Consider the following 23,906-nt stretch of genomic DNA (forward strand, 5'->3'; position numbering starts at 1 on the left):
GTAAAGAGATGGGAGAAGAGAGCAGGTATTCAGGAATGGCACAAATCAAACAGAATATCAGTCCCACCTTCCCCTTCAAACACAAGAGAAAAACGGTATTGACTTTTCACCTGACAGAGTGACTTTGAAATTATCTTTGGAATTGACTGGGAAAAAATACCAAATACGGTCAAAAATACTTAATTTGTTGTAAATTCCTCTGGGAGCCGCTTTGAACAGATGCACACAGTCACAAACAACGATTTAGTCCAAAGAAAGCATTTGAAATCTTAAAGTCCAAGTCAGAAACACATTAAAGCTATTTCACATATGTAAACATTCTCAGTCTTGTGATTTGCGGCAAACTTTTACTTACGCGATATTCGAGATTACGGGAGGATCTCACTGTTTTACAATTTCGGTTCGATTGATAGCTATGGATGTTAGGTACAAGTAGGAGTTGAAATGTCGGTTCTATCACAGAAACTGAGGGAGTTATAGAGGTTTTAGTAAAGGTTGTTTTTTGTAAATTAGGCGCGAGAATGGAAAACAGAAATGCACTTTGAAAATGAAAGATTTGTTTGCTTACACTATATTATAACTATGAAAAAGAGAATGTCTAACGTGAATTTCCACAGTTGCATAGCCAGAGTAACCCTTCAGGTGTGAAACTCTAGTGTCAGGTCTGGGATTTACTTTTCTTACTCAAAATCACTAATGACAGTCCTCAGAGACCTCCCTTTAGCCACTGGTCTCAAAATCGGATTTTATACTAAATACACATTTCTACATGTGTCATCTTTAAACAAATCACACACAAAGATGCCATATTTTATGTAGCATCTGTTCCTCCAATTCCCGCAGTAGAAGGATCTTGTTTCAACTTTCTACAGAATGTTGTCCTTTTTTCCAAATGTTATGCAAATTTCCATGCATGTTTGTGTTTAACATAAAGATGTGTGTGTACATTTTCACAATTCTAACATTAATACATTTAGCATAAAACCACATATATTGCCATTCCTGTCCAGGAAATGTCACACAGTTCTACCGCCTCTTCACACGTGCAGCCAAAACTTAAATTAACAACGCTGTCCTTTTTTATATTTTTCACCACTTTGAATAACAAGTTATGAGTCTTTTAAAAATTGTTCATTGTTCATTCTTAACAGGAGATGATAGCTTGGCTCCACCCCTTTGTCTCTCCTCGGAGTCCAGTGCATCCTCCTCCTTGGTGGAAGCTCCTTCTAGGAGAGTTTTTGATCACCTTCACACCTCCGCTTCCTGGGCTGAAAGGCTTGTCATTGTTCCTTCTCTTTCTGTAGACAATAGTCTGTTCTAACCCGCAATTAGAACCTCCCAGTGAGTTTCTGCAGCTCAGCCAGGCTAATTAACTTCTTAAATCCAGCAAAACCCAAACCTGTTGCATCAAACATTAATACCTTACTTTCTTGGCTTTACATCTGGGGGATCAAAGCACAACTAACTTCTGTATTAATTTTGCCAATCCAGCAGACTTTTTAGTTTTAGCTCACTTTAAAGTTTCATCAGAAACTCATCTGACAGCTGTCATTCAGGTGGCCCAGTGTACTGCATCCAGATTTTGTCATAGGCTGTCACTTTTTAGACAATCCACTTTGTCTGAAGAATGTTTTGCTCTTCATATTAGGACTTTGTATGTTCACAATACTTCATTAGATACATGAATTTTAGCACCAGGCAACATTTTGAATGTTGAGAAGTGTTGTGTTATAGGCATTTTCGAGTTTTTAGCAACAAAGCAAATGTTATTTTTAGGCACATTTTGGGGTTTCACTTGCAAAGTGCTGCTTCTCTCTCTGCACTCTGTTTGCTGGTCATGGGGCCCACTGGCACTTTTCTGCAGGGTGTGCTCTATTCCACCGCACATGCATTAGGGTAGCAGGTTGTGCATCCCTCTTTTTGTGTGCACACAGTTTTTGTAGGTTTTTGGCATGCACAAGGGTTTTGCCGCCATTGTTTCAGTTTCTTTCCCCTTAACTGGCAGGGTGATGTCGCATAGCATAGTGGAGTGGGTCAATTCATCCCACAGATCATTGAACAAGAGTATACTTTGAAGTGAACACTGTGCACAGTAATGTCAATTAATGTTTCAAAATACTTCAAGGAAATGTGTTTTTGAATGTGTCTGAAAAATAATTGCTTTGGAGGCCGAGCAAGGTGCCAAAGAGAATCTCGGTTTCTTGCCTTGCCGTGACACAGAAGAAGCCCAGACTGGAAGTAAAGACCATCTTTAAACGGTGAACACAATTTCCAATAGGATAAAGAAGAGGCAGAAATACAGTAGCTAGGAACATGAAAAGGATGTGCTTATGTCTTTCTTGGAACATTGCTAAAAAGAACAATAATTGTTGGTTACAATAAACGAGTGCAGACTGCAAAAACATATTTAATGGAGCAGCACAAGCCTGATCACTGTGTAGGGCAGTGGGATCCACTGTGCAAAATAGAAAGAAATAGTGAAGGTTTCAAGGGAAGAAAAACTGTAAATTCTGATTATGCCAAATGAACTAGAAAGGGGAACCTACATAGAAGGGTTTGTCCAAGAAAATATGAACCCACACATACAGATTTAGAACCTGCAGTTCAAGAAATCCCTCTCATTATTCAGTAAGATATGACTGTAATTGTTACTCGTCTTGTCTAGAGGACTCTTTTGTCACTGCTATGGTCACATTGTACATTGTCCATAGTGATGTTCACAATTCCCCAGTACTGGGTTTCCCCAAAGACGATAGTCGACATTTCATAAGAAAATCGCATTGAAGAAATGATTCATTGATATATATGTCAAAAGGTGCATGAAATCATGAACGGCATACAATACCAAAGACAGCACTTCAGAAGAGGGTATGAGAAGCATCGAAGCCATAGAGAGTGCATTAAAAGATAAGTAAGGCATACAGGTCTATGAAGAAGAATGGGAGGCACAAAAGGTATTTAGAAGGTTGAACGGTGTAAAAGGCAAAGGAAGATGGTTGGAATAGGATGCACTGAACAATTTACATGTTTATTGGAAGGTGTAAGAGTCATAAAGAGGCACAGTTGCATTGTGTGGCACAAAATGGAATTACAAACCATAAACGCTGCTTTAGCTGCCAAAGAGGTATCCAACTTGAGTTAAAGGCATATGCTGCATGCATGTGCTCTAAAGCCATGGCAGGTGATAGAACAGAGGAGCACATAATGGGCCTCATTATAAGTATGGCGGCAAGGCAACAACGGCATAAGTATCACTGCCGGCACCGTTGCTACCGTACCACCATAGTACGAGTTGTGCTCGCAGTTCTGGCTCTGCCTGTCAGGTCAGACCTGGCGGGCAGTGCGGCACCGGCAAGCACAACTCTTGGATGCACCAGCACCTTTATGAACGGTGCCGGTGCATCCGAGTTCCCCATTCCCATTCAGCCCTATGGGGCCGTTTGGGGATGGGGAGTCCCTTATTACCGTCACCCGCGAATGGGCAATTACTGGGTCTGCCAAACTCAGCATGACCTAGTAATTGCTCATTCGCGGGTGCCAGTAAAATCACGGGTCCGGCGGCAACTGTGCCTATGTTACAGGCACGGCTACCGCCAGACTCGTAATGAGGCCCAATGTCTCGAAAGCACAATACAGATTCAATATCTGAGCGGCATTGAACTGGAGATGACAGTTTTATAAAAGGCTATGGAAGATATTAGAAGGCATAGAAAGAGTAAAAACATATAGGCCCTCATTACGACCTTGGCGGAGATCCATGGTGCTATTTGCACCATGGTCCATGGCGCTAAGCTGCCAACTCCGCCATGGTGGTTGGCGGACTTACCGCCCCATTCCGACCTTGGCGGGGCGGTAAGTCCCCAAACCCCATTTACCCTTCCCCATTCCCATTTTTGCCCCATAGGGTATAATGGGAGTGGGGAAGGCGTTAATTACGCCACCGTAAATTACGGTGGCGTAATTAACAACAAGGTCCCTTAGCGCCATGGATTTTACCGCCTGCAAAAAGCAGGCGTAAAAATCACCATGGCACTACGGGAACTCGTACTGAGGCGGAAAGGGGCGCCATGGTTTACGCCGGCGTAAACCCCTTTCCGCCAGGGTCCTAATGAGGGCCATAGACTCTAAGAAATGGCATGCAAGACATAAGGCCTCATTCCGACCCTGGCGTTAACCAAGGCGCTATTAGCGCCTTCGTTGACACCGTTATTTTTCCGACTCCGCCATGGTGAATGGCGGAATTACCGCCCCATTCCAAGGTTGGCGGGGTCGGTAATTCCCCATTCACCATGGGCCCTTCCCCATTCCCATTTTTGCCCCATAGGGCTCAATGGGAATGGGGAAGGCGCGAATTACGGCACCGTAAATTACGGTGCCGTAATTAGCTCCTAGGTCCCTTTGCAGGTTGTTTTTTTAACGCCTGCAAAAAGCAGGCGTTAAGTACCAACCCGCAAAGGGAACTCGGAATAGGGCGGTAAGGGTTTAACGTCACCGGTCTCGTTACCGGTGACCATTAACCCTAACCGCCCTACTCGGAATGACCCCCCGTAGAAGGAATGGGAAGTCGTAAATGCCTTGTAAGCCTAAGAGGCTTACCAGACACATGAAGGCCTAAAACATGTACGACTCACAAAGGCATAAAAGCATGGAAGGCATTAAGGGTATGAAAACCATAAAAGATGCATGGTAGACATCAAACACCACATAATGCATAAAACGTTATGAAACAAATAAAAGCATGCACCCCATTAATGGCATGGAATACCTTAACTACCAACACTGAACGCATAGGTAAAATATTACTTAAAATGATGGAAACACATATTTACTAAAGAAAATGTATTCTGTGCAGATGTGTTACACACATGATCTGAAAAACTACATCATACTATGTGAACGAAAGAAACAACTTAATGTAAAATAAACTAGGCTTCATACACATTGAATCACTACCAATTAGAATTAAGTGAAGCTAAACCATAGCATTTCCTTCTTTTCGCATGTAATGTGAAAAGTGGGCAAATGCAGCTGGAGTCTGCACTGTGCTGATACATTTAATTTTGAAAATATAACAAGGTTCAACGTTTAATTCTATGTAACAATAAAGATGCATCATCAATTCATAGCTAATCCATCATCAATTAGTTACTGATCCATAATCCATTAAACTAAGCTGGGCACACAGATGTGCTATTCATAGCATATGCTACACTTAAAAACATACTAAGAATGTGCAAAGCCCAGTTTTGTGTGTCTCACAGTTTATTGGTGAAGTCAGGATCTGTTCCTTAATTAGACAATGATCCAAAGAGCATATTTCTAATCTGTCCTCGACCTATTAAGCTTAGGCACAGTCATAAATGACCATCTATGGTATATCTGCCACATGGCTTGGAATTTGAAGGGGCCCATGCCCGCTATTAGGTTAATAAATAATCATGAAGGGCAGAAAAAGAACACAACCTGAATTATTTATTTAACTGCCACCAAAAAATGATATCTAATAATGGGCTACAACTTTGGAAAATCTTCACTTGATTAAAAGAAAAGACAGATTACATTTCAGTGAATTGTTCTCCATGACATACATATACACATGAAATATTAATATTTGCAAATGATTAAAACTTGTAGATATAACAATAACATTATCAGATTACAAGTTACTGGAACGTGAATGATGTCTGTGGATTCTGACATTTCCTGTGGGTATGATTATATTGGCCTTAATAATGGTACAAACGCATAACCAAAGCTATGCGGGGAAAGAAGGCTTTAGTCCAATGTGATCATAATTCCAGATAGGAGGAGGAAACATCCCCAATCGTAACATGACAAAATACATTGGCCCAATCAAAATAAAGAGGATTATAATTGGAAGTGTCATCCAATCAAAACCTATTATAATCCATAACCAATGAGAAAACACTGCATCATACTATGCTGCATGACTTGAGTTTATCAATTATTTAAGGCCAAACTCACAGGAAATAGGGGGAAATCTGCAGGGAGCTTATCCAACCAATAAAGTGCTGATTGAAGGTTCCTCCTTGCATGTAGCTGAAGAAAATTCCCCTTAAGGAGGCCTGTTTTCAGAATGATCCTGATGAAGAGTTTTTGTTCCAAGATAAAACCAGATTTCCTGACAGGGATTTTGAAAAAAGGTAACAGACTGGGAGCAGTATTTGCTTGGTTATCCTGTCTGTGATGATGGTTCAAAGATTAGTGATTTTGAACAGGAGCGCATTTTATAAATGCAGCCCTTACACTGCAGAGACTTGGCTGTCACTGCAGCTGTCAAAAGTGCACCTCTGAACCCTGAACCTGTGCTGCACCAATGGACAGCAGGCACAGCCGATCAGGGTACTGGTCCAGCAGGGCACAGTAGTACAGTATGATTTTTCATGGAGCTCAGGAAAATGGGACCTGGTTAGCAGGTCACCCATTCTGAGACGGAATTACCCACATTTGTTATTACTTAATACAAATTAAACAGCCAGTGCATTTACAGACTTTGCAGATGGTGATTCCTCACAAAGTTACCCCATAAAAGAAATGAGAAAAGCAATGTATTTGCTTCTTTTATATCTCAAAGGAAATCAGGGTGACCTGTAAAAACATTTTTATATTTAAATTGAAATTAACCAGTTGTCAGAGCTTCTGATTGTCTTTGATATATTGCAAGCCTGTTATGGAGTTCATGTATCCATGTGGTGGGTATACATCCCCAGTGGTAGTGCTAGATATATTTTTTTTATTTGCTCTGTATATTTAGTATGAAGTGCCTTGCTCTGTAGTTTGCAAAAAAGGTGTAACGCTCACCTGATTCCCACAGAGACGCTGACCCGAACTGGACTGCTACCGTTTCTTCTATCGTGAGGCGCAGGGCCCGGAAGATGCTCTGGACAGGGCCTCCAAATTTGGATTGCCTGGCTTGTAGAGTAAGTTTTCTGCAGGTTGAAGAAAAGGGATTGATTACCAGCTGGGGTGGATATGTGTTCCCACCAATCTCCCGTTTTTCACTCTTCTTGACCCCCAACTTGGTTTCTGCAAGCTCTCACCTTAGGTATTGTAAAGATGAGCTCTCCATCCTGCTTCAGGTGCAGGGGTGCGTAGAATCCAGTTACGTCACTGGATGGGAAATAGTTGGTGACACTGTGTCCTTTCGTCTCTCCTGCGGTAGCCGTAAGTATGAGTGTCTTTTCTCCACAGGAGCCGGGGCCCAGAAACCTAAAGCAGGTAAGTCTCTTGGTGAGTATTTGTTCTCCGTGCTTAGTTAGTGCTCACCATGTATTCCTCTTATGCAGGTGCTGGGATGTAGCTGGCGTTGCAGCCGCGGTGGAGGAAGGTAAGTGAAAGAAAAGCGACTGCTTACTTCTAATGATTGTCTTTTTCTGCTTACAGGTGCCGAGATGCTGCCGGCGACACAGCCGCTGTCGTGCGTGATGAGGCACGTAAGTAAGTGGAAGAAATGTGGCCGCTTTAGAGCGGGCACCTCTAATGACTGTCTTTTTCTGTCTTTCAGGTGGCGAGATGCTGCCGGCGTCATGGCCGCGGTGGAGTTCGGCGAGGCCACTGATGGGTAAGGCAAGGCGGCGCGGCTGCGAGCGTTTGAGAGTGCTGCTAATCTTGTACCTTTCCTTTGCAGGATCGTCGGAGGTAGGATTGCTGAGGCCGGATTCCGGTAAGTATAATTTCTAATGCTCGCCTTCTCTTTTCTTGTCTGTTTGCAGGTGTTCCGGGTGCTGGCGGGCGTGTCAGGAGCCAGGATGCAGGAGCCGACTCGGTGAGCGTCCTGCTGCTGATGCAGAATAACGCAAAGCACGTGAATTCCATCGGGCGTGGTTTAAATAGCAGAGAAGTGCTTCAGGTGTGTGTTCTTCCACCGGCCCCACCCAGGTAAGAAAAGAGTTCCTGAATAGAGGAAATAGTTCCTCTCAGCCCTGATGGCTGGGGACTCAGCCAGACTGGATTGTTCTGGGTAAGTATGCAGCATGGTCTGCCTCAGGTAAGTCCACCCAAGCATTATTACACAATTTATCAATATGAGCCCGGCGCCTATGGCGCCGGGACTGAAGTCCTTTATGTGCCTGGCACCAAAGGCTCCAGGACACGGTCCAAAGGGCCCCTGTAGGGGTCTGCTGGGTCCAGAGATGTGGAAGAAGGGTCTGCTTCCGGGGGCGCTGGGCCAGTCCTGGCTCCTCGGGAGTAGTGCTCATGACAAAAGGGTCATAGGCATGGAATTCCCAAGCCATTGTTAGCCAAGTATTGGTATCAATGGGGCATTGATTGGCAAGTAGTGGCTGATGCAAAGAATGCAGCAATTGGAACATTGTTTGCACCATAGTTGCAGACAATATCCTGTATAATGTGCCCAAGGCATGGTCACAGGACATGTCCAGCAGGAGCTGCATATAGGGTAACTGTGTATTGGGCAGGAACATAGGCCAAACCCTGCAGGGATTGGAGGAAGGTTCAATGAGGACTAGGTACATAAATGCTCACTTTGACCGTGGCCATTGCACAAGGCAGTTATCCTATATCTGGGTCACACTCTGCAGTCTCTCCCTGGAAATATGACCTTCCATCATGTGCTGCTCAAACCATTACATTCACACGTGTGAATATATGAGAGCAAGAGAGGGAGAGAGTGTGAGAGAGATTTTAATACATTTGTAATTTTTAGACAAGTACTCACTTCTGCCTTTCAAGCCATTCCCCTTCTCATTTGAACTATCAACTGTTTTCGACAGGGGGGACCATTTTACTTTCTGTTCTACCCTCTTTCCACTTGCAATCTCTAGTTTTGCCCATTACTTGTTTGCTTCCTACCATTCCAGCGAGACCTACTCTGTCTCGTAATGTCCCTCTTTTTGTTTTAATCTTCACTTTTGATGTTTCCTATGTCTTTCCTTGCTTTTCGTGTCCTTTACAACCGCACCACTCTCCCGTGTTTTGTTATCTGCTATTTTGTTTTTTCTTCACCCTTTTGCATTTATTGCTCAGAGATCTTAATGTGCTCCACTTCATTTTCTGATATTATTTCTAATTTGCATGCATGCTGCCATGCATGACATCTATTCATATAAACTCCAATGAAACAGAAATACCTTTCTTCGCTGCTTACTACCCTGTCTGTCTCCCTCTATTCTTTCACTTATTTACTCCATCTGCCTATCCGTTTCACACTGCACCTAAATATCACCTTTAAACCCACTTTTTCTTTTAACATTACTCTTCTTGCTCCAGCTACCCTATCTAACACATTTCTAAAATATCTCCTACTAAAACTCTAATCCATACCTTAAATATGTGCTCATTGTTACTTACATGTTTAATTGTTTGATACATGCTCTTGTCTTGTGTCTTCCTGCTTCATTATTGGCCATTTTACTTAGATTGCCTTATATGTGTGTTTGCATCCATTGGCATTCTGCTTCCTATCGATCCTCCCTCATTATTCTTGAAGTTCCTCTCAGCTCATCCCTGCTCATCGCAGTCACCTCCTCTTACGTTTTATTCTTTGCTCTCATCACTCCCTTCCAGTCTCTGCTGGTGCTGCCCCTTCTCTAGGTTTGTTTCATTCCCTATGGAAAGCTCACTGGTTTCATTCTTCTTAGAACTTTAGTGTCACATGGTGGATTCATTATCTCTACTGGTTATTCTTCCATACATTTATTGTTTAATATGTTATGTTCTGCTCATTGAGGATACATTATTTTTTTGTTCATGTAAATGACACTCAGGTAAGGCCTGTGATGATGTTACCACTTCCTTTCCTTTATCTTGTTACAGTGAGACCTAGATTTTTTGGAATCCTACCAAAATGAAAGAATTGAAAAATATTATACTTGTTTTGATATAATACAGTATGGACAGTACTGAATGAATGTATGTGTTTGTCTGTCTTGCCTTTAGGATATGAATACAGATCCCAATTTGAATAGCCATTCCGGCACCCAAAAGGATAAGAATCAAATTAATCGTGGTAATGATGGCGTAAACCCTCCCCTACCCCTACATAAATTCAGAGTGAATTGTTTTTTTTTGTCCTTCATGAAGTTGGTTATTGCAATTTACAAATACTTCTTATTGCTATAAAGCTTGTCAAAGTAGGATGTTGGAAGAGGTTTGCTATATGAGAAACAGGTGTTAATCGCAAACATACCTGTAGCTTGGAGTGGGGCTTCCCCTCGCTTCACAATTTAGGGTCACCTTCTTATCAGCAAAATTAGTTGGAAATATCACATCCTCGGGCTCCTGCACAAACTGTGGCCCGTATTCTGTAATTTCTGAAAAACGAAAAAAATAACGATTTATTAGCTTTAAGAAATCGCAAGATTGCTATGATGAAACTGATGTTTTTTAATGTAAATCAGAGAGTCAATACAACAATGGTGCTTTTAATGCATAAGATCATCATGCAGACATCTGACATCAGTGAGGTCTTATCTCGGATAATCTGTCAGCCAAATGAAAGCTGAATCAGGTTATTCAGGAATGTTTTAGTTAAAATATTAGATGAAATAGTTTTCGTTTGCCCAATAATTCAAATAAAAAGGTCTTACTGTCTCCTTCTGTATGGTTTGAGTTTGTGAAATCCCTCAATAATTTTATATATTGCCCTAAATTAGACACATTATGAATTGCAAAGCACAACATGAGTAATCCACACAAGGACAGATATAAACTGATTAATTTGTAATTGCTTACTGTAATTATGTCGAGGGTGCACAGCATTCAAAACATAAGTATATAATGCATACAGTAGGGAGTTATGTGTTTGTGCTTGCACAGTTTGAGTGCCCAAATATTTAAATACGTTAACAGGCACAGTGTGCATATTATGTTACTACCCATTAGGAATAAGGGGAAAGGTGATTGCTGACATACGAGTTATTTATATCGCCCCTGTACACATGTGTTTCTAGGCACGACAAGACAAGTAAGGGAAGACAGCGAGAAGTCAAAACAACCGATTTTAATAGGCCTTGTGTCATTCAGATCATACCAGTGCCGGGGGAGGGCAGAAGTGTCACGGGGAGGGAAGGGTAAGTGCAGTCAGGGCAGTAGTGTTCTAAGTACGACACTGGGTAAGTGCAAGGAAGCAGGAGACTGTAGGGTTACAGATACAGCTCCTAAGTGCATGGTAGGCCCAGAGGTAGTGCAGGGGATACTGGTCGTGGAGGAGCCTGGTGCACATAGAGTTTTCAGAGGGTAGCCAGGTAACCAGTCAGCACAGCAGACAGGTAGGTCAGCAAGTGGGAGAGAGAAAGCAGAAGAAAAAAGGAAGTATTGAGCTGTTTTTTGGAAACCTCTGGTGGTCCTGCTCGAGTTTGAGAGGGGCAGGGAGGCCATTCTAGAGGGAGGCAACTGCAGAGGAGAGAGATCTACCCCCAACTCTCTGCCTGGAGAAGCATCGGACCCTCAGAGAGTTGGAGGTGGCTGAGCAAAGGGATTGAGAAGGAAGGTGTTTAGGGAGAGAGAGTTGTATGTAGTACGGGTTCAGGCCCCTGAAAGCCTTGTGGATGATGCAGAGGGTCTTGAACTTGATCCTTGCAGCCACCAGGAGCCAGCAGAGAGATTTCAGGGCAGGAGAGATACGATCCTTGGGCTTGAGGCCAAGGACAAGTCTTGCAATCCTGTTTCAGATTAGTTGTAGAGGGCAGAGAGTAGAGGAAGGTAGATTGAGAAAGAGGCTGTTGCAGTAGTCCAGCCTAGAGAGAACCAGGGTTCTGGAGACAGTGAGCTTCTGGAGGAAAGTGAGAAAAGGAAGAATACGTCTAAGTTGGTGCAGCTGGTAGTGGAGCTTCTTGGTGAGCTCTGTGATGTGAGGAGAAAAGGAGAGAGTGGAGTCGAAGATGATACTAAGGTTTTTTGCCTCACAGGAAGGCACTGGGAGAGGGCCCAATGAGGGCAGCCAGAGTGAAAGAGGGAAAGCGGGAACAAGGGTGCCAATGAGCAGAATCTTGGTCTTACTGATTATTAATGTAGAAATCATTGGAGGTGTACCACTCCTGAATCGTGGATGGACACTCAGGAATGAGCGAGAGAGGAGAAGAGGCTGAGGGGAGCCTGAAGGAGAGCTTAATGTCATCCACGTAACACTGAAAGTTAGAGCATGGAGATATGAGGTGGGCCAAAAGGACCATGTTGACGTTGAAAAGCCAGGGTGAGAGGTTAGAGCCCTGGGGAACACCACACATGGAGAGAGAGGTGGTGGAGAGAAATGACCCAACTTGGACCTGGGTGGGTCAGTTTATTAGGAAGGAGGTCAGTCAAGCTAGGGTCTGATCTGTTATGCCCAGGGTCTCACGAAGATGATTGATCAGGATGGCATGATTGACAGTTTTGAAAGCAGAGGAAAGTGCTAGGAGGATAAGGACAGATTAGTGAGCAGATCTTCATGGGTGTTCAGGAGAGCAGTTTCAGTGCGTGCCTCTGGCTGCTCTGAAGGCAGACTGATGGTCATGGAGACAACCAACAGATTCAGTGTGTTTAGTAAACTGGGAGATGGACAGATTTTCCAGATGTTTGCCAAGGAAAGGAGTGATAGAGATTGGGGGGTGTTTTACAGGACAGGAAGGATCAGCAGCAGGTTTCTTCAGGAGGGGGTCCACAACAGAGTCCTTTGCAGAGATGGTAAAGTTCCAGAGGCAAAAGAGTGATTGCAGAAATGGTCCAAGGCTGGATCGAGGGTGTCAATCTGGTCCTTGATGTTTCTGGAGGAGCAGGAGAGCACCTGCTTGGATGACACTTTCAAAGATCAGACTTGTTTAGAAACATCATCAGGAATGATTGCAGAGAATGAGGAGAATGAAGGAGGCGAGGGAGAGGTGGCCAGATGGGGACCAAGAGAAGTAGAGGAGGAGGAAGAGGAGAGAGAGCAGATATGATGTCCTAAGATTTAGTGGTGAAGTGAGAAGCCAGAGCCATGCAAAGGGCCTGGGAGGAAACAGGAGAGGTGGAGACTGTAGTAGGATTGTTCAGAACCTTGCAGATTGGGAAGAGTTTTCCATGTTGTTAGTGGACGCAGAGATGCAGGCTTGCTTCTTGGACAAGACAGAGAATATGCAATGTCTTTGGAGCAGGCAACAAGTCATTTTGTCAGAGGATGCACCTGATGCCCTCCACTTCCTCTCAGCCACTCTACACTTGCATTTTAGGCCGACAAGGTCAGAGTCATGCCAAGAGTTGCACTTGGAGGTAGGCTTCAGGTGAATTCTCAAGACAGGGGCAAGGACATCCATAGTGTTAGAAATAGAAAGATGAAGGTTGGAGAGGGCTGTGTCAGAGTGTGGATCAGCCACAGACGAAGGAGGAGGAGAGAAACTAGCAGCAAAGGCCTCCGCTGACACATGCTTCTGGGCCAGATGACTGAGAAGGTAGGTGCTGTGGTCAGCTTCGCCTGAGATCAGAGAGCTTGAGGTGGAAGGAGAGCAGAAAGTGGTCAGTCCACGAGAGAGGATTGATGAGAGGGCTCTACAGGGGGATGTCTGAAGACATGAGAACATGCAAGGTATGTCCGGCTGGAGGCTACAAAAGAGAGAAAGAGAGAGTGTTGAAGAGATTACGGAAGATCCCAGAGGAGAGGTTAGAAGCATCCAGGTGAAGGTTGAGGTCTCCGTGAGAAGTTGAGAAGTAGCGTCAAGGAGAGAAGAAGAAAGGTCAGCCAACTCTGAGAGGAATAGAGTGACCTTGCCTGGTGGCCTATAAATGGTGGCCACAGTCAGAGAAAGTCAAGGAGAGATAGAGAGCCTGTAGATCAGGCATTGAAAAGAGGAGTAGGCCTGCATAGTAATGACAGAATCAGGGACCCACTCCGGCAAGATAGGGACTATTCCACCTCTGTGTCGGTTGGTTCTGGGTTCAGAGAGGATCTTGTAGTCATCAGACAGGATAGTGTCAGAACATGTGAGAGACCCGTGAAGCATGTCTTGGTGAGAGCAAGGATATCCAGGTGCAGTTCTTCAAGGAAGAGGACGTGGAGCCTGTTGTCACATTTGAAAGACTTGCAATGGGGGGGGTACAGGCTAGAGGTATACCCTGCGGAGGTAGTATAGGGGCCCGAGTGTGGGCAGAGGAGGAAGAAGGATATGGCAGAGTAGCCAAAGAGGATGAGGAAGGTTCCAGAGATTTGGCAGAAGGAGGAGGTGGAGGAGGAACCAAAGGTGCTGGTTGGAGTAGCAGGAGGAGGAAGGAAGTTGATAAGATGCGGGAGATGCCTATTAAAAAGGAGGAGATTGGTCTGAGGGCCCTAAACCAAGACAGTGCCATTCAGATAGACATTAATGATGGTCTTGGAGGAGTGGAAGGAGGCCAAGTGGACTTCCCACCAAGTGCCACAATTTATGGCAGAGGAGGAAAAAAGAGAGAGAACACAGAGACCATATGAGGGGCCAATTGGTCTGGAGAGGGAACAACAAAGAGGATGTCGGTAAAAGTCTGTCTGGAGGAAGTACTGATGTGAGTAAGTTATGGCTGAAGGCTCATGTGGTGGGCCTTTATCCCAAAATGACAGCTTCTACCTCAGTCTATAACACTATATAAACATGCTCTAGTTTTGCTTCCTTAACACACTGTAAAAATGTGTCCCAAGAGAAAAGGCTACAATCTCCAATCTATAGCATTAACTTAAGCTTGTAGTGACGTAGGTCAAGCGTAATAGTTCCTGATAAGCAGGTCTAAGCATTGAAACTGGTTCATAATTTCAACAAGGAAAGGAATTAATGTATTAAAGTAATGCTCTTCAAACTGTGGGGCTGGCCTCTGCAGGGAGGTCCAGAGAATGTCCAGTGGGACGTGAACTCTTTAAAAAGGCATGATGGTGACTGTGTTTAATAGAACTTATAAGTGGTTCTGGCATTTAGGGGGCATGCCAACAATATTTTTACTGAAGGGGAAAAGCATAACAACGTTTGCAATCCACTGAAACAGAGAATGGTAATGTAAAAATCAAGTTAATTTGAATTCAACTTTTAATATCTAACGACCACAATACATTCAAGGAAAAATAAGTAACTGAAATCCAAGCAAAATAACTATCAATTCAATAATAGGCAACATAATCCCATTAACATGGCTTTTTGTAGGGAGAAGTACTCATTTATTAGAAAACTAAATAAAAAGGAAGAAAATGACTATCTGTTGCCATAGTTCTTTTCAGCAGGAATTAGGGTAACATGTATGCAAATTGCAAATTCTTTCATTAGGATGAGAAGATAATACCGGTCCTGGTTTAAAGTGTTACCTTCAAACTTAAGGCCTGATTAACATAAATATTTTAGAATGGGAAAATCCCATTGAAAACATTTTTATAAATCAGGCCCTACATTTTTGTTCATGATACATAAACGTAACCCACAGGTCAGGGGCCTATTATATGGCTGACAAGGTCTACATGAGTTTGCATAGGATTCTCAGGACCAAGAGAAATGTTAAAGTGAAAATAGAAGAAACCTGTAGAAAGAGCCTCTGGCCAATGAAGTTGGCGCGAAGAAGTTGATAAATCACAGCCACTGTTTTGGAAGTGGATGTTGTGATCCTTTCCCTAGTTTGACAGGAATTAGCAATGGAATTAAGCAAAACAGGCCAGCATCCTCTGATTGGGTCCTTTGGTGCCTATGTTCAAGAATAAAGTTGAAGTACAAAAAGAGTATAGTGTACAAGGTGCCATCTGATGGTTGAGCCATAGTCCAAGGAAGTCACATTGGTTGAGTGGCTTTCATGGTCAGATTTTGAGATGCAGATCCTCTGGAGCTTACTGGTGCACAGCTGTTGAGAGCAAATCGTTCTGAGTGTGTAGATCCATGGATCTAAAGCCACGGATAGATCCGCCTGCACCCAATGACCTGCACATTTCTCTCATAAGAAAGGGCTCAGGCATTTTTGAGCCAATGCAAGTACCAACAAAGGTCACATCTTTCGTAGGCCAACTCCGAGGCTTCAGGTTGGTCCACCAAGTGGCATTTTCTTACAGATGATCAGAGAAGTTCTACGTTCTGGTCAACACTTGGCACTTGTGTTTTTGTAATGTGACACAAATGTATGTTCCGCTTGTATAGTCCACTTTACAATTAACAGCTCAGCTCTGGTCCCCTGAATCCACATTGTGTTTGGAGATATGGACAGCGCTTTGATCCTCTGATCTTTGGATGTTTCACAGCTACCAGTTGTTGGTATTTTTAATTGTTTCCCCAGTATGGCAGGAAGGTATTGAGAAAATCCCAGTACCATTGTTTCCAGGAATTGTTTTGTGTAGTTGGTTTATCCAACAATTGTAACCACTCAGTAGGTGAAACTTTCTCAGGCAGATCAAGTTTCAGGAAATGTTCTTCACAGTCGAAATACAAAACATTTACAGAAAGCAACTACATGTCCAGCATAGTCTTTTAAAATACTCACATGATAAAGCAAGGTTAAGCACATAGTTCAATTCGTACCCACCCTAATTCTACCAAACTTTGGCTTTATTTCACTTGCCTGGAGACCACAGTATGTGTTGCTTCAAAAATTCATAATAGCCAAGGACTCCAGAAACAGAAAAGAATTACCCTGGCTACAAGTTTCATAACATTCAAGTAGAGACAACCTGGAAGCCTCGCATGACGGACAATAATCCCTACTGGACCTGGTGCACTGTAGCTTTTCCTTTCCGCACACTGTACAAAGGAACGCCTTGCAATAACTGTTTATTGGCATTTCTTTTACCAAAGCAGAGCCTTCTCAGGAAGATAGGCTTCTGGTCTGTCACGTGAACCCTTTGACAGCCCTAATGCAGAGTGCCAAGCCTATGACAACATTTTGGCCATGGGTAAACAAAATGTATTTCCTGAAACACAGGGACCTGAGGTAAATGGTTTTGGAATCTGGGGTTTCAGTGCATTCAAATACCTGAAAGTAGGGCTCATTCATTTTCTATGTCCCCCAGATCACAAAAATGGTGCTAGGAAAGGTGTCCCGCTGTAACACCCGTCATAATATGTTTTTCTCTGATATGGGTTATTTTCATCATTTTTGTAGGTGACATAGGGAGAACAGAAATGGATATTTGTTCCCCTATACATTCACACTCCACCTGCAAAAACGTTTGGTTTAACTCAAGCATGATATTTTCATACTAGTCTTCAACTAATGGATTCCTTTGCAATCCACCATGTTTTCTACCTTATAACAATAGCTTGATTCCACAGAAATCAATCGTGCTACCATTAATTGTCGGCAATATTAACACTTCTTTAAAACACGAGGGGAAAACAAAGTTGAGGAGGTGAGGTGGTGATTTAGCTTGTTTTTACGCCTTTATTTTCAACTATCTGTTAAGAATTATTGAAATTTTGAAATTGCAATTCACTATTTAATTTCAAATCACCCCACATGGGTGAGGAGGTCCACGAAATAATCATTTGTACCCATTAAGGGGCAGATTTCCTGACACATATAATTGGCTTTCATATGTCCATTCCTCTGCAGGTGTCCAATATGCATGGGTCAGAATCTACCAGAAATATGACAGTAGTAATTCCTGCTTAACGTTATCAGAGGGTTTACTCCTGTGCATTGATTAGGCTCCTAGTCTCATTCAGACATGAACATTTCTCAATTAAACATGTGTCCTGTGGTTATTAATGGGCAACATGGGCAAAGCAGAACTTGTTATTTGCCATGTGATTCTAGTTTATCCAACATCCTACAGCATCTTTGCAGACAAACTAGAAAGAAGGCTTTCTGGTAGCTTGCCTTCCCTTTCCATAATGCGATGAAGAGACAGTTTGCAAGTCCCTCACATTGGGAGGCTCTGCCTGGAGAGTGTTAGGACAATATTGGATTGAATCTTTATATGCTACCATATGACGAAGCAAGAATTTGAAGCACAGGTTGTCCATACTCCAGATATTCCAAAGCACCAAGATGTGTTGGTGAGATTGTTTATTAGGCTAATAAAAAATGTTGGTATGTACTATTGGGATGCATGTGCAGTGTCCAAGCCAGGCAAAATGGTTCAGGCTGAGTAAGACCTATGAGTCAGTGCCACAGTGGGAGCAGTTTGGGTTTCGCACAGCAGAATGTACATGTATCACTTTTTGTTAGTTCCAAGACATAACAGATACATCATATAGCAACGCAGAATAAGCAACACTTGTATTAATGTTGAGGTTGCCGAGGCTATAGATAGGGCAGTGTGTAATAGGCCCTGTGTTTAGAAAAGGTAAACAAAGTAACATTTCGAGTGACGTGCGAAAAGGGAGCTGAAGTAGGAGAAAGACAGAGTAAGAAAGCCATTATGGTAAGAGCGAGGTCAGTGGGTCGACACTGCAAGAGTGCAGCCATGTTGGCTGTTAAGGCCTAATAACAGAGGTGCATAATTAAGGCAGCTGATGGGGAGCTTCCGTTCTTTTTAGCTCATTTTAAAGATAAATCCCATTTTCATCCCCCAAGAGAGAAGCCGAGGTCAGAGGCACCCATGCTGCGCAGATACATTTTAATTGTATCCCGCTGCCCGCTGCAGAGCTTTAAGGCAGTGGAAATTGAATGTTGGATGCAGCGAGGGCATGTAGGGATAAACCCTTTGAAGGATACATTCGTTAGAACAGCACATGAAGTTTTGTGATGCCAACAGGCTAGGTAAAGATTTAGAGCAACACCAACCTGACCCAAAGATCGGTCATCCCATTTGAACTACAAGTAGACGTGTACCAAAACAAATCCCTGAAATTGAATCCTAAGAGTAGTGCCCTTGTCACATCACTACTGGACACCTGTGGTTGAAGAATATAAGGGGGGAGCTGTATCCGGAATGTTCTGTGATTTGGGATAGCAAGAACAAAATTGATGCCAGTAAATTTAGTCCAAGATTGGGGTGCAGCTTGTGTACGCCTGGCCTTGGCAGTTTCACTTTAAACGTGCCTTGGTCAGAGGGATGCACATCACGTGACGGTCTAGATCCATTAGTGTATCAATATACCTGTAGCCAATCATGTATTAGGACTCAATGGTGATAATGTAGCGGGCCACATGCTTAGGGGAATGGGTTTAGATAAGGTGTGGTCAATTGGTCAAGGGACCATTGGTGGATATTAGCATGCCATATAGGAGGTAGCCAATGAGCGTGGTGGCATGACTTTGTAACCTATATATATGCTAATATGCATTTTTTCCGCTATATATCCTGTAACCTCTTGCGGTGTGGTGAGCTCTGTGTCAGTTTGGACCTACTGTATCATGAGAGACCTTTTTGCATTTAATAAATCTAGTTTTCCCTTGCAGGTTGTCTGCTGATCCCTTGGAAACATTCCTAGAGACTAGCTAAATATCTTCATTATATTTCAGGGCGCTGACTCAATGAACGGCACAAAGGGTCACACCAGCAACAACCACAGTGGCAGTTGCACAACTATAGTGACAAACCTCATTAGACATGGTTATTGGAAAACAAACACTGAGGCAAAAAACGGATAAAAACATTGTGGGTCCAAGAGCAACTGTGAATTAATCAGTTAGTCTCATCAAGTGTCATGCACCATGTGTACCTCTTCCCTCTCAAATGAAATGCTAAGATGACAAATCCCCTACTTCAACCTTGTTATGTTATGTTAATATATATCTATAGCGCCAAAGACCTAGGGCGTCCAGGCGCTGTCACATACAATGGAATGCAATGACGGACCAATCTGTGTCACAAAATGTTTTACTTGAACAGTCTGGTCTTCAACAGTTTCCTAATGACCAGATGGTTCTCCTCTTTACGGAGTGCCTCCGGCAGCTCGTTCCAGGCCAGTGCCGCCAGGACTGGGAACACACAGCCCTTTCTCCGAGCTCTTTTTATACGCTCTACTTTAAGGCAGCAGGCCTTGGCGGATCGGAGGTCCCTTTAAGGGGGATAGATGGTCACCTTTTCTTTAAGGTACTGAGGTGCATGTCCAAAAATACATTTGTGACATACTGTCAACAGTTTAAACAAAATCCTTGGGTAGCACTGTTTATACTCTGGGCATTTTACATCATCGAAGTTATTTACAGTGTGCCATGACCAAACTGTTCTAACGTTCTGGCACCTACATAATACTATAACGTGATTGCTTTCATATGAGATAGCTTTGCCATGTGAGGAAACTCATCATGGAAATTTGTTTTGCTTGATCTGTTGTCTAGTTGTCCAACTAGCACCATTTCCAACCTGGAGCTTCTTTTCATTTAACAACTGTATCATTGGAGTGTTGTGGTATTAAAACCTGTGCCTGACCCTTGAACTCTTACAGCATGTCAAGTAGCACTTTTGTTTATTAGGAAGTGAAATTTCCAATTGCCAAGTCTGAGAATGTAATGTTAGTTTAGGGCAGCAAATCCTTCCCACAGGATTTCTAGTGGTGACATCACCTAAGGTGAATAGAAAAGATGAGGGATGAAAACCGGAACATAATGACTGGTGCTGTGAAGCCAGCCACTGAACAAGATGGCAGTTTGTCCATGACGTTTCAGCTTTCCTGGCCCAAACGTTCGTTCAAAATGCAGAGTCTTTAGGCGATGCTGTGCAATGCGAAACAATCAGCAAGTAACATATCTCTGTGATCATCTTTACACAATTCAGGCAAATGGACCTAACTAGTCTATAATACAAGGTAGGCAAGCAGGAGCTGTAGCAGTAGCAGCACAGTGGCTGATTCGGGCATCTGTGGAATGGGGTCCAAATATTGAGCAATGATTCAGAATGCACACACTCCGGACTGAGTGGTAGGCTCTGTTTTCCATTAGTTGTGATTTGGAACTTCACAACAATAGGAATAGTACACAATTACAACCATTTCGCAATCTGCTCAATCAGTTGGACGCAAAATGGAAGCAAATATAATGCAAAATGAGCAAATGTTGACAATATAGCGTGAAGTGGGATTTGAGAGACAATCCATGTTCAGGTTAGGTAATTAACTTCCGTTTAGAGAAACCGCAAGCCCACAGACCTGTCCATGAGGGTGTTGCTGAAACCACCAGTTACTGTTCTTTTTATTTCATGCTTTTGCAAGAGAGAAAAGGGACTCAATGAAATTAAATTAGTCCAGAATACCCTTGCCATGCAACTACAGAGCATATTATAATGTATCCGAGTACATCAAGTTGCCCACATGTCAGTGAGGCGGAAAAGAAATACCTGAAAAAAAAAGAGATTTAACTAAAGTAACTCTGACAGATACTGACGCATTTACACCAAGAAGGGACTACTATTGAAAATCCACCGATCGTGAGAAGTGAAATAAGCACACTGAACAGTTCTGGCGGATATTAAGCTAGGGAATATTCAGCAACATCAAGTAAAAACGAAGTTAATTTCACAAGCAAACACAAACACTAAAGAGATCTTAAGGATTGCAGTGCAGGAAACATAACATCCTCACCATCACAATTATTGCAGTGTGACAAACCCATCCCAGCCATAACAAACGCCATTGACAACAGCAGCTAAGGTAGCACATATGATTAAGAACATGTACTGATGATAGCATAATGGCTGAGTAGAAACTGAGTCAAGAATGTACAATCTCGCTTGTACTACTTTGTCACTTTTTGTCAAACTCAGTATGTATGTGAAATGTTATTGTGCAGGTATTCCAGACATGGAAGCAATAACTTTACCAGACTGAGAGTTGGCCTAAACTCACAGGACTTCACTGCATTGATTGGTAATGTGAAACATGGTAATTTTTTCTTTTTCTCTGTATTCAGGGTGCCATATTATGGGTATGCAACATTGCATGTGTGTCAGGGACATTCAAGATATCATATTTTTATATCATGAACACGCTACAGCTGGTAATTTGCATTAACTAAAGCAAGTCCATGATGTTCAATTGGATCTTTCCAGCAGGAGTTTTATTTATTATTTTTTATTTTTCTCTTTTTTGCATTTTTTACAACAGGGACATTTGACATATATATTCGTGCTAGTTGTTCTCCTGTATACCTATATATAATTTGAGACTTAACAGTGTGCATTTACCATTAATGAGGTACGTATTCTGACTCAGCAAGGACCAGAGCACACATCGTTAGATGAATAGGATTCACTCTAGAGCAATAGGTAATCTACTACTTGTAACCCCAGCACGGACCAAAGCGGTGGTTGGAATAAGATGTAAAAACCTTGAGAAACGTGACTATTATTATATCAAATAGGACACTTTAAATTTATGACATTTTAAGCAAAACCTTAATTTATATACTCATGATTGCATGTGCGGACGGTAGCATTTGATATAAAAAGTTTGTGACCACGTAATGATCGCTGGTCAAGATTAATATCCTGTGCATCCTTACTTTCATTATATCAATAAGGATACTTATAATTATGTTATTTGAAGCTAAATTATAATCTTTATTCCATGATTACAATCGCCGACAACATTATGGACTCCATTCCAATATGGCGAGCTTTGGATTTAATGCAGACATAGACAAGAGACTAGTGGAGTTGCCAAGGAAACTATATAAACAAAGAATGACTCATGCAGCGACGTTCTTACTAACAGTGCCTGCGCGAGGAAAGATGCTTGGAGCTTTTCAAGGTATACCGGCAAGGGGACGTCATTTTTTGGCCGCAACCCCGTTTGGAGATACACGAATCGGGATATGATATTGTTTAACATTTAGCTTGAGGCGAAGAGCTGTTATTCATAAGCAGGCTTCTTGTTGTTTCGAATCTGTGGACCTAATAGTCCAATTTAACATCTAAACGCAGTACACAAACTTGGGATTGTTTTTGATATTCAGGGTGCAGGCTTTTGAGACATTAATTTATGCGCACTGTAATTTAAAACACACGGACAATCCGTTTAGCATAAGTCTCTAGACAACTGTGATTTTTTTTCATTTCAGGGATTATCCCGTGAACAGAACTTTTTTTGAGAACCCAAATGGTAAACTTGCATATTTGCATATTTAAAGGACAATATTTAGGTTCGGGTTTAAAAACAGTCGTTTTATCACTGGCGTATTTTCAAGAAGAATGCCTGTGTCAGACATTATCTAACCACATACACCAGCTGCAGCATGTTCATTGGTCACAAGGGTTTGGACACATAAAGACTGTGCACGAATTGGATATAATTTAGTCTAATCTAGAAGTTAATAACATGCACAAACCAGATCATTATGCAGGGAATCTGACTGAATATATTATGTATTGCATTGGACTGAATAATGAGGTGTTTCAGGTATTAATGGAATGGAGGAGTACCCAACGGCTACTATAACTAATCTATGTATATCTTTGTTTGTCTTCTTTTTTCTTTTTCTCTTTGTGTTTTATATTTGTTTGTTCTGTAATGAATGGTGACTATCACATGTGATGAATAACATGTTCTAAAATCATTTTCTCATCTTCTACTCCTTTATACACATAATTTCATTTATTCTATTTAAAATTTAATTTATGATTTATATTCAATTTAATTATGTTAATTATTTTCATTTATTTGTGGAATTGTAATTTTTTGAAATAGAATATGGATACAATTTAATTGCCCAGATTCGCTGTTTTGAAAAAGGCCCTTGAGAGGCCGAAACACGTGTTAACAATTAAAGGGCATAACAAATCAATCAAATTGGTGTTCTGCTTGAAACTCTTAAGAAAAAAACATTTGAAACTCAATTGGATCTTTTGGGCGCTGTCACAGTGTAGTTCATTTTATCTTATTGGAACTATTTGGGTGTAGGCATGCAGCAGGGCGGATGCTGTAAGGCCTCACAGAGCGTTCGTCTGTAGGACGCTGTAAGGCCCCACAGCAAAAATATGTTGTGTTTTGGAAGTGTCAGGAAAACACTGCAAAGAAACAATACATTTTTGGTAGTGAGGTGAGTTCTCAGATGTGTGGTGCACAGTTGTTTCCCATGATAATGGAGATGTTCGCTGAGGT

The 23,906-nt window shown here is 42.3% G+C and overlaps 1 protein-coding gene across 6 annotated transcripts in view; it reads right to left on the bottom strand.

Annotated features, from left to right (window-relative positions):
- CNTN5 (contactin 5) overlaps positions 1–23,906 on the bottom strand; it is a 3,106,629-nt gene that overhangs the window by 1,755,301 nt on the left and 1,327,422 nt on the right. For all 6 annotated transcript variants that reach the window (XM_069639123.1, XM_069639125.1, XM_069639124.1 and 3 more), the window contains one exon: positions 10,169–10,292. In XM_069639123.1, the coding sequence (XP_069495224.1) occupies positions 10,169–10,292 (124 nt within the window). The remainder of the gene's footprint in view (positions 1–10,168; positions 10,293–23,906) is intronic.

This window comes from Ambystoma mexicanum, chromosome 7q (assembly GCF_040938575.1).
Source record: "Ambystoma mexicanum isolate Mex_15411 chromosome 7q, UKY_AmexF1_1, whole genome shotgun sequence".
Classification (NCBI taxonomy): domain Eukaryota; kingdom Metazoa; phylum Chordata; class Amphibia; order Caudata; family Ambystomatidae; genus Ambystoma; species Ambystoma mexicanum.